Source organism: Nelumbo lutea, chromosome 1, assembly GCF_056320005.1.
Source record: "Nelumbo lutea isolate HS-2025 chromosome 1, American lotus-T2T, whole genome shotgun sequence".
Lineage (NCBI taxonomy): Eukaryota > Viridiplantae > Streptophyta > Magnoliopsida > Proteales > Nelumbonaceae > Nelumbo > Nelumbo lutea.
The window spans coordinates 111,436,055-111,446,046 of record NC_142684.1 but is presented as its reverse complement, the minus strand read 5'-3'; the positions used below and the strand labels follow the sequence as shown (position 1 = coordinate 111,446,046).

The following is a 9,992-nucleotide window of genomic DNA, read 5'->3' as shown; positions in this document are numbered from 1 at the left end:
CTGCAGCACTTTCTACTAGATTTATCCTCTAAGAATTGATATACTGTTGTATGTATCCTGTGGCAATTTCAACTATTTCTCCAACATACCATCAGTTTCTTCCTGGTTTGGTTTCAGGACCAGATGTTCATCTGATGGTTGCTTTGCGAACCACAAAATATGAGACAATGCCATACAATTAGGATTTAAGGGGTTCTGTTCAGTTAGACAATGTAGCCGGAAATGAAGATCAGAGTGCAGTCTAAATAAGAAATGATTTAGAATTGATTAATTATTGGTAAATATTCTTACAAGCAACTACTTTTTTAAGTGTACACTTAGATTTTTGACACTACTCCCCAAAAATGATGAGATGGAAAATCCTGCCAAACCGAAGCAAATTGCCAAATCTAGTGTGTTCAGAGACCATTAAACACAACGGCCATCGGTATTATTCAGCATACCCAGTGGTGATTTGAATGAATCCATCTCAAAGTTTAAAATCCAACGTACTGTGTATAATGAGTATAAGCTTCTGACTCCAAGCCAATAGGGGCCCGCAACACATGATCTGGGAGATCAAATGCGACTACAAATTCCCTAGCAATATTTCGTACTTGGAAACTCAGATACTCTGTCAGCTTGTGTATAGCCTACAAACAAAGAGAAAAAAAACATTACATTTCAAGCCCAAAATATTTCAAATGGAATACATGTGTCGTTTTTCATCTACTTTACCATTTCAATTCAATTCAACACTCTTTCATTATTTTTGTTATTATTATTTAGAGTCTGACTATGGATTATGATACCAAGAAAGGCATGATACCTAAAAACACCGCTAACTAATCAACTATCATATAAGTGGTATCAACTAGCATTCATCAAAATTCACGAGCAGGGGGGTAATCTGATTGGTCAAAGTTCTTCCAGTATCATAGCCTTCCAGCATCTTAGGAAAAAGCACAGGCCACTTGGTGCTAAACTTCTGGAGATTAGGTCCTTATCCAGTCCACCTCTCCAGCCAGGACCAATCAACAAAACAAACTAACCATCAATTGATCAAGTGGCATAGGAAATCCTCCAAGTCGAACCTACTCCCTGGCATGCCCAAGATCCATGGCTGTGGCTAATATAGAGAATACTTATAATCTACAAAGCAGTCATTTTAAAATTTAACCTTTGACATTTTCTGGACATCATTTGAGACACAGTAAATATATCTTCTAATTTTTCAGTAATGAACATTGAGCAATAGTTAGGATACCTTAGCCTTATTGGGGGCCACATAATCTACATTACGGTAGGTTCCAATATCATTCCAAATTCGATTGAGGGCATAAAGATCACAGATGAGCTTCAGAGCAGCTCTAGTGTTGTCATCAGGGCATCTGCAGCAGAAACAACCACATTATGTTCAATCATCATTACCATCATCATTATCTATAATAATAACAACAACAACGACAATAATTAGAGAATTGGACTAGAATATACTTCTGTACAGCCTCAATAAACTTTGCAAGGATGACTGATTCAATGTGAGACTCTGCAAGTGTCAGGAGATGATTCAAACATCTATTCCAAGCACCAAAGCCTCCAAGAGTCTTAGAGTGTTTCCGAAGGCGTACAGTAACACTTTGAAGCAACCGAGATGTCCGATACTGTACCCAAGATATTAATTAAAAGGTTAAAAATATAGAAATCTACATGTATATAGCACACTATGAATCACAAAGTCATTAAATTCACCCTGAAGGCATCCAGCTGGAAGTTTGGATCTCTTAAATGATCTTCACCTTCCCACCGAGCTGTCACTGGATTTGGCTGAGAAAGATATGTACCCATAGACTCTCTCAGGTAGTTCCATGTGACTGCTAGTGTCCCACCTTGAAATTTCTCCTTGTATTGCTTCAAAAGGTCTGCTGCCACCTGCACAAAAAAACATAGTTTAGTGCCAACTTTGAGTGAAAGACAGAAACCTCTGTCACTCATAATGCTACTTTAGATGTCTTCTTTCACCAATAGACAGCTTGTAGAAGCAGGAATTGGGGGTTAGATGGCTCTCCATGGTAAGAGATTTTTCAACACAAATAAAATCCAATTGTATGCCCATAAACCTCCATCTCATTACCAAAAAGCTCTACACTATAAAATTGGAAATATAACAGATAGATTGCTGTTACAACAATCGGATCAGAACAATTTTGGCATTGATGTCTTGGGCTGACAAGCACGAGAGAACAGGTTTGAATCCAAACCTTGTCACTTTGTGTGGAAAAATGTCAAAGCTTACGTTTATATCTAGTCCACCCCTCCCAAGACCCCAGGCTAGCTGGGACCAACATTGGGTAATGGCCCTTTTTTATGGCTTGCGTGGGACCCATGGAATTTTCCCAGCCATGAACCTTGTATAATCTGTTTTACTAGGACCTTGGTATAGATTCATTAGTTATATCTGTCAAATAAACACAGAAAATATAGCACATAGTGCAGGTGAAGGGCATCAATGGAATTATTTTATACCTGCTGCAGAAGAACAGTGTTGTCCCCTTCAAATGTCTGAAATATGTCATGGTCATTACGCAGGGTACCAAACCGATTGACAGCAGCATACCCATGGCCTCCACAGGCTTCACGGCAGATGCTCAAGGATTTGGCCGTATAAGATGTTACATAAGCCTTGAGGCCAGCAGAAAGTGAATGAACATCTCCTACCACATTTTCATCATGTGACTTCTTCATGTCAGAATATTTTTCCACCAAATAGAGAGTTGCAAAGTGGAATGCATAGGTTGAAGCCAGCATAGGCATAAGCTTGTGTTGCTGCGACTGGTAATCTAGAATCCTAATCTCCGGCTGCTTGGGAGGACCAAATTGCTGGCGAAGTAGAGAATAACGGACAGCAATTGTAACAGCAATTTTGAGGACACCAACTGAAGAATATGCAAGGCCCACCCTACCTCCAACAAGTTCCCCTAGCGTGGCTGCAAATCTTTTATTAGCGGTGGGTAGACTGCTTGTATATTTTCCATCCCGTGAGATATCTCCAAATCGATTAAGTAGATTATCTCGAGGAATCCTCACAGAATGGAATCTTAGTGCTCCATTGTCAACTCCATTCAAGCCAATCTTGTGGCCACAATCATGTATTTCAATACCAGGAAGTGTATGATGAGTCTTGACGTCCCTAATTGGAACAATGAAAGCATGGACACCCATATCTGAAACACCTTCATTGTCTTTACATGGCAATATAAGCTTTGCAAAAACTGTTGCAAATTTCCCATGAACAGCAGCATTACCAATCCACCATTTGATGGCTCCATCATTGGGTGTATTTATTATGAACTCATCTGTGCTTGGATCAAATGTAGCAACTGTTTGGATTCCTTGAACATTTGAACCTTTTGAATACAAACAATAAACAGTGTTCAGACTAAAATTCCTATCAGGAATTGTAGTAAATGAGAGGATATTGAAGCAGTTAATTACCAAAAAATAAACATTCAAGATAGAAAAAGATGCAATGAAACATGAAAATATAGTTGTACAAGAAAATGAAAAGAAATGGATTAATTAAAGAAGATAAAATAAGAATGGAATAATAACGGTAAAACATAAGGTCCATCTACCATGATACCGTTGCATATGAATCCTTCAATATTCCTTGTATAAACGAGTTGTAGACCAGAAAAAATGGCATATAATTCATATATTTTCTTCTGTAACACATGATTTCTACCTTTCCAAAATATTGTTTGAAATGACTTGCACATACACATCTGATCAAGCCAAATTTTGGATATGATCTCCCATGAGAGGCCATCAAAAGCCGGGTCCAATCCCTGGACTGTATGTTGTTGAGGATTGTTATGCAAGCATGACGTTTCCTCAGTGAGGATAGATGGTAACCATCAGGTAGACTCAAACAAGTGTCCATTTGCACAATAGCAGCACAAATGAATATGCCACACAACAAGGGCAGGGGCAATCAACCAACACATCCTAAATAGAAGATGCAAATCAGAAAATGAAGTTAGTATGTAACCAAAGTTACCCATTTCAAAAATGTTTCTGGACCTATGATTCTGGCCTTACAAACATGAATGTAACAAATGGATGGCCATCTAAATTTCAGTCAGGTAAAATTTTGGCTTAAGATCTCCTCTATGGAACCTGCCCTCATAGGTGCACATCACATGCACATACTGTTGGAAGACTGTTCTTCAGGCATGTGTGATTATTAAACAACTAGATGCAGTGAACATAAAATTGCCTCGAGAAATAAGCCTCATTGGTTCTCATGGAACACTTGTATTAGGGAGGAAGCAAAGTTTTTATACCAACAGATCTGCTACAACCATAATACTGTGCAACAAAATAAAAACTGAAAATGGCAGAAAAGCTTACCATGGTGAAGTTCTGTCATAGCAAAACAACCTGGATACTCCAAATTGTCAATCCCATCATAGTATTTGTCTCTATGTTTTTTGGTTCCTAAGTTGAGGACTGAACCTCCCCAAAGGCTGAACAATGCACCTGAAAGTTAGTATCTAAAAATATAGAAAGAAAAGAAAAGAAAAAGCAATATATTAATCTATTCAACTGATGTCGTAGAAAACAAATATGTTGTGCACTAAAAGGGAAAAAAGTCATATATTCATATAGTAGTTTCCTTTCCCTATATCTATGTTTTATGGTCTTGGGAGGGAAGGTTGAGTATGGTCCTAACCATTGGCATTTTTCAAGACAAAGTGACCACCCTCATGCTCAAACCCGCGTTCTCATGCTTTCTAGCCTGAGATTTTACCATTACACCAAGTAATGGCCTCTAAAAGATTTTCCTTGAGTCCTGATTTGGTTTGGTGCGAACAAAAGTGTGACAACCTGGCTAAGTGACCAATCACGAGTGAACATGTGGGCACCCATGATTGGTCACTTAACCAGGTTTTCATTTTTGTGTTCGTAGCAGATCTCATGCAATTTTCCTTAGATCCAACAGACTTATTTACACAATAGATACATCCTAATTCACTGTGATGCCTGCATTCCAATTGCAATCATCCTATCATCTTGTGTTTTACGTAATTTAGCCATAGCTTGTCCAGATTATGGTATAATTTGAAACTTGGCTCCATCCAATAGATAACCAAGTAATATGTTTTGGTAGAAAAATCCTGCTGCTTCTACATATTTTTGTACATAACGTAAGATGTAAAATAAAGTAAAAGAATTAGACCACTTTCTTGTTTTTTTCTTTGGCATGCTTACTTTTTTATGAGAAGACTGACATGAATATCCATGGAATACAAAGATTATATCAGCCTGATGAAGGGAAATTCCCTTCTTTCTCTGACCCTTTTATAGCTTTCTTCCACTGTTCCACATATAGAGAAAACCCATTCTCTATTTCAATTCATGGAGAAAAGCCAAAGTTGGTGATAGAGGAATTCCCTTCTTGAAATGAAAAAAGGAAATAGAATTCAGTATATGAAGTAGAGAAGAGGGAGTCTTCTTCAATTTTCCCAAGATTGAAACTATATCTCATTAATTCCCCACCCCGCCCCCACGCCCCACCCCAACAGAAGGGAGAGCATTTAGCTGGAGAAAGAAATTCGGCAACCCATTCATTTGAAGAGATTTCAATCAATTCAGCCATATTTGAGTGAAATCAAACACAGAATTAGCAAGTGCTGGCAATCATAGGAGTGAGAGAAAGAAAAAGGAACGCCACAGTCTCACAACCACAAATAAGCAGAGAAAGCACTCTGATAAATCAAACAAAAGTTGCATAAAGTGTGCTATCTAAATTCTTCACGCCTTTGAATACGAATTAATTGATGAAATGAAATTCTAAACTTTGAGCTCAAATATAAGCAAACAGCACCCCTTCTTTATCGGTAGATAGATATACTAAAACAAGTTCACTTTTTATAAAATAAACACCTACTTTCAGATAGATGAAAAGAAAGCTCAAATTTTGAATGAAGTCAACGGGTATCGTTTCCAGCGAGATACCAATGACCAGTCCAAACAAGCAAACCCAGTGGTAATTGTTAAACCCCTTTCCATTCATAATGGGTAGTTGAGTACCAAAAAAAAATCTAAATCCATGAGATGAAGAAAAACATAGCAGGAGACTAAATCATGACAAATTACCTGTACTGCACTCCCATCTTAATGCCAAGGGACATGTCGACGCTCCCGACAGCTTCGGCGACTGCAAAATATTTACCAGGGTCTTCGAGAACATATTTAAAAGGTCTAATCCCAGCTTCTCTGACTAACGCAAGAAGTTGTCGCATGCAGAGATCCCGGTGTTCGTCCTTGGATATCTCCACCGGCGTTTGAAGATCAGGCCGAGAGTTGAAGAACGCAAATATCCTCTCTTGGATTTCCCTGTGTTTCCCCCTCATGTAATCAGAGAGCAGGGAAGCGTTCACGTTAAGCTTCACCCTGGCGCATGTTAGCAACTGGAGTGGGGTCTCTTCGGGAGGAAGACGACCTGGAGGTGTTAGGTGCAAGGAGAGACGCTGGATTCGCCTGACGACACGATGGTCTTCATCCTCTGCCGTCGAATTGGGGTTAGGTTTCTGCATCATCTGTTTTCGATGCAAAAGATGGAAACGTTGGGTAGCAGAGGTCGAGAGGAGAGAATTCGAACGTCGAAAGACGGGGAGAGACAATGCAAAAGTAAACGGCTATTTCACTGTATCTCGGAGTTGGCGTGTAGTAGTTAAATAGACAAAAAGGAAAAGAAAAAATATCAAGAACAAGGAGGAAAGGAATGCTGGTTTGTTTATTTGGCGCGAGATCGGACGTGGCGTTACAATCCACTTACGTGTCCAAATCAAATTCGAGTAAGGTTCCAATCTGAATTCCATTAAACGGTCCGATTCACGGTGAATGATAGGACCACGTGTCTTTGTTTTTTCTTTTGAGAAGTTGCGTACTTTTGTCTCCTTTGTTTTGAAAATTTTGTACTTACGTTTCCGTGTTTTTTTATTAATTTGGGATGAGGTGAGTGAGCATCAACAAAGAATCAGACTGTTTCCATCTTTAATAATGAGAGTCAAAATCATCCATTATGGTATGGAGCCTTACGGAATACGGAGGCTATAGATGTGACGCAGCCTTATTCATCACTTCAAGCAAACAAGGAGGCCTCCTATATATGAGTCATATCCGATCCACTAATCATTCCAAGGGGTTCTACTTCTATTCTTTCTGATTCATCCATGATCGATCTTCGTGAGGTCCGGCTAGGTATCGAAAGAAGGAGCCTTGCAGAAACTTCAAGCAATCTGTCAAAGGTGAAGGGTTAGGGCTAGAAGTTAGACCAGGTCCAGTAGTGAAATAAATAATATATTTAGGTTAGAGGTTCTGTATTTGGAGGATCAAAGTATTCTTGGGGTAGGTATGAGTTTGGAATTGATTTCAATTCATGGGCGGGCGTTGGTGCATAGAATGTAGATTGCTGACATTTTAAATGTTTATAATTCTGTATTTAAAATCAGAAATTATATTAGGCATGTCCGTAATTTTCTGTTATAAAAATATCATTTATATGTGTAGGGTCATTATGACCGGATGGGTGAGAGTTAATCAAACCTGAACCCAATTTGGGTCAAATAACCAAAACTCTATCCTAACCCTACATCTGATTCGGGTTAAAACAAACATCGAGAAAAATAATAAACTTTAAATTAAGGATTAGAAGTCATGCCAAATTACAAAAATACCCTTAATATGTATTATGGGTATTACAACCCGATGAGCTAGGTCAACCAAACCTACACCTAATTTGGGTTAAATAATCAAATCTCTAACCTGACCCTAATATGACCATGTAGGGGTGAGTCAAGTCAAATTAACCATTTAACTTGGCCCATTGACATCCCTATATGAGATTAGCCACTCTCCTAGGGTAGCCAAAACACTAAACATAACTCAAAAATATAATATTATAGTTTGTTTGGATTGACTTGACTCAATTAAAGATGTCATAAGGCTCTTTCTACTTCAATTTTGTATTATAATGCTTATGTATCACACATGTCCCGACTAGTATCATATTTATAGCTATATAATACTATTAAGTTGGAGTGTGTACGACTCCAACCGTGAGGATGCAAGAAATGGAATCTAAGAGTAACTTTTGCATTTTCCTTATAAATTATAGGAATGTTGCATAAAGACAAACCTCCTTATATAATTGACTTGTAATTGCTTCTATGATATGCAAAAATTACAGGAGTGTCACATATAAGATATATTTACTCAATTTACCTAATTATGTAATTGCCTCTATGATATTCAAAAATTACAAGAGTGCTACATATAATTATTATTTATGATTATGCCATACTATAAAATAAAATGCCATTCCTCTTCACTCTCACCTAATTCTCTCTCTCTCTCTCTCTCAACTTTTATTTATTTTATTATTTTTATCATTATCTAAGAATTTATTTATTTAATAAAAGTAAATAAATTATTCATAAATTAATAAAATAATATAGTAGACTCTATGGATTTAAAAAATTACAAAACTACCACATATCAGACAAACCTTCCTATATAATTCACTCTATGGCATTCAAAAATTATGGGAGTGTCACATATAAGACAAATTTACTCTCTTTAATTACCTTGCTACGTAATTATCTCTATGATATTACCTTCCAATGTAATTGACTCTTTAGCATTCAAAATTTATAAGAGTGCCACATATAAGACAAATTTACTCTCTTTACCTCATTGTATAATTGTCTCTATAATATTCTAAAGCTACAAGAGTGAAAATATATAATTATTTATGATTATGTCATCCTATAAAATAAAATACCATCTCTCTTTTCTCTTGCCTAATCCTCTCTCTCCTCATATTCTCCATCTCAACTTTTATTATTATTATTATTATTATTATTATTATTATCTAAGCATTGAGAGAAAGATTTTAATAGACATTTACTTATTTATTTATTTTACTAAATTGTTTATTGATTAGAAATGATTTACTAACAAATTATTCCCACCCCTTGAGCCCAATATTTAGGGCTATCAATGGGTTGGATCAGGTTTGAGCCCAATATTTATGAGGGGGCCAAAATGTAAGTGGAATAGGGGGTAGGGGGAGAGTAAATATGGATGGCCATTCGTGAGCTCCGAGAAGCTCATGGTCGGCTTAAAGAGTTGGAGTCGCCACCCATTTTTTAGAGGAAATGGGCCATCATTTTTAGGTTTGAAAATCTCAATTGAAGTTTTTGATAGTGACTTCGTTTTTCATGGGAAAGGCACACAACAAAGAGATTTCAAGTCCCAAGGATTGGGAGAGGGAAGGTATTAGGCACCCCTCTCTCCAAGCTACTTTAGTAGCCTAATACGGGACTTATCCAGACTCAGTTTCTTTCAGAGAAAAATAGAAATGGTTGTAAGAATTTCTTAAATCTAGAGGAACATGCTTTCAACTCCTCCTAAGACCAATTTTGAGGTGATATTATCGGGTCTTAGGTACTGATTTCCCAAAGACCCTCGCCTCTCTACCACTACTCTCAGTCAAGAAGAAATTGAAAATGATGGTTCTCCAACATGAGTTTTCTAGTGTCCTTACCTTAATGTGGGATTCCCTTTTTATAGTCGGAGTTGCCTAAGAGGAGGAGTGGTTGGGAGTAGGTAGTAGCGGTTGGCAATGGTTGGTGATGGATGGTCAGGATGTGTCCGACCGATGCCACATGTTTGGATCTGTGGGATGGCCGGGATGGATTCGACCAATGACATGTGTTAAGATCAACAGGTCGACAAGATACCCTTACATCACTAAAGTCAACCAGTTTCTACCCCATTTAAACAAATAGATAGTTTAAAATTCAAAATGAATAAAAAATACAAATAAATGACGAAAGCAATGAAAATAATGACAACTTACTTGGGTTGTTGATCATTGTCGTTGTTGACTACAGTTGAGCGGCAAACAACAAATAGTGATGAAATACAACCAATGAACAACA

The 9,992-nt window shown here is 37.5% G+C and overlaps 1 protein-coding gene across 1 annotated transcript; it reads right to left on the bottom strand.

Moving 5' to 3' along the window:
* Positions 1–235: 235 nt before the first annotated feature.
* Positions 236–6,881, bottom strand: ACX2 (acyl-CoA oxidase 2). The gene is made up of 7 exons (XM_088971390.1): positions 6,142–6,881; positions 4,393–4,508; positions 2,506–3,386; positions 1,732–1,911; positions 1,477–1,643; positions 1,247–1,370; positions 236–632 (listed from the first exon to the last, which is right to left on the bottom strand). The coding sequence occupies exons 1-7, from the start codon at positions 6,582–6,584 to the stop codon at positions 477–479; spliced, it is 2,067 nt and encodes a 688-aa protein (XP_088827516.1). The 5' UTR covers positions 6,585–6,881; the 3' UTR covers positions 236–476.
* Positions 6,882–9,992: the final 3,111 nt, after the last annotated feature.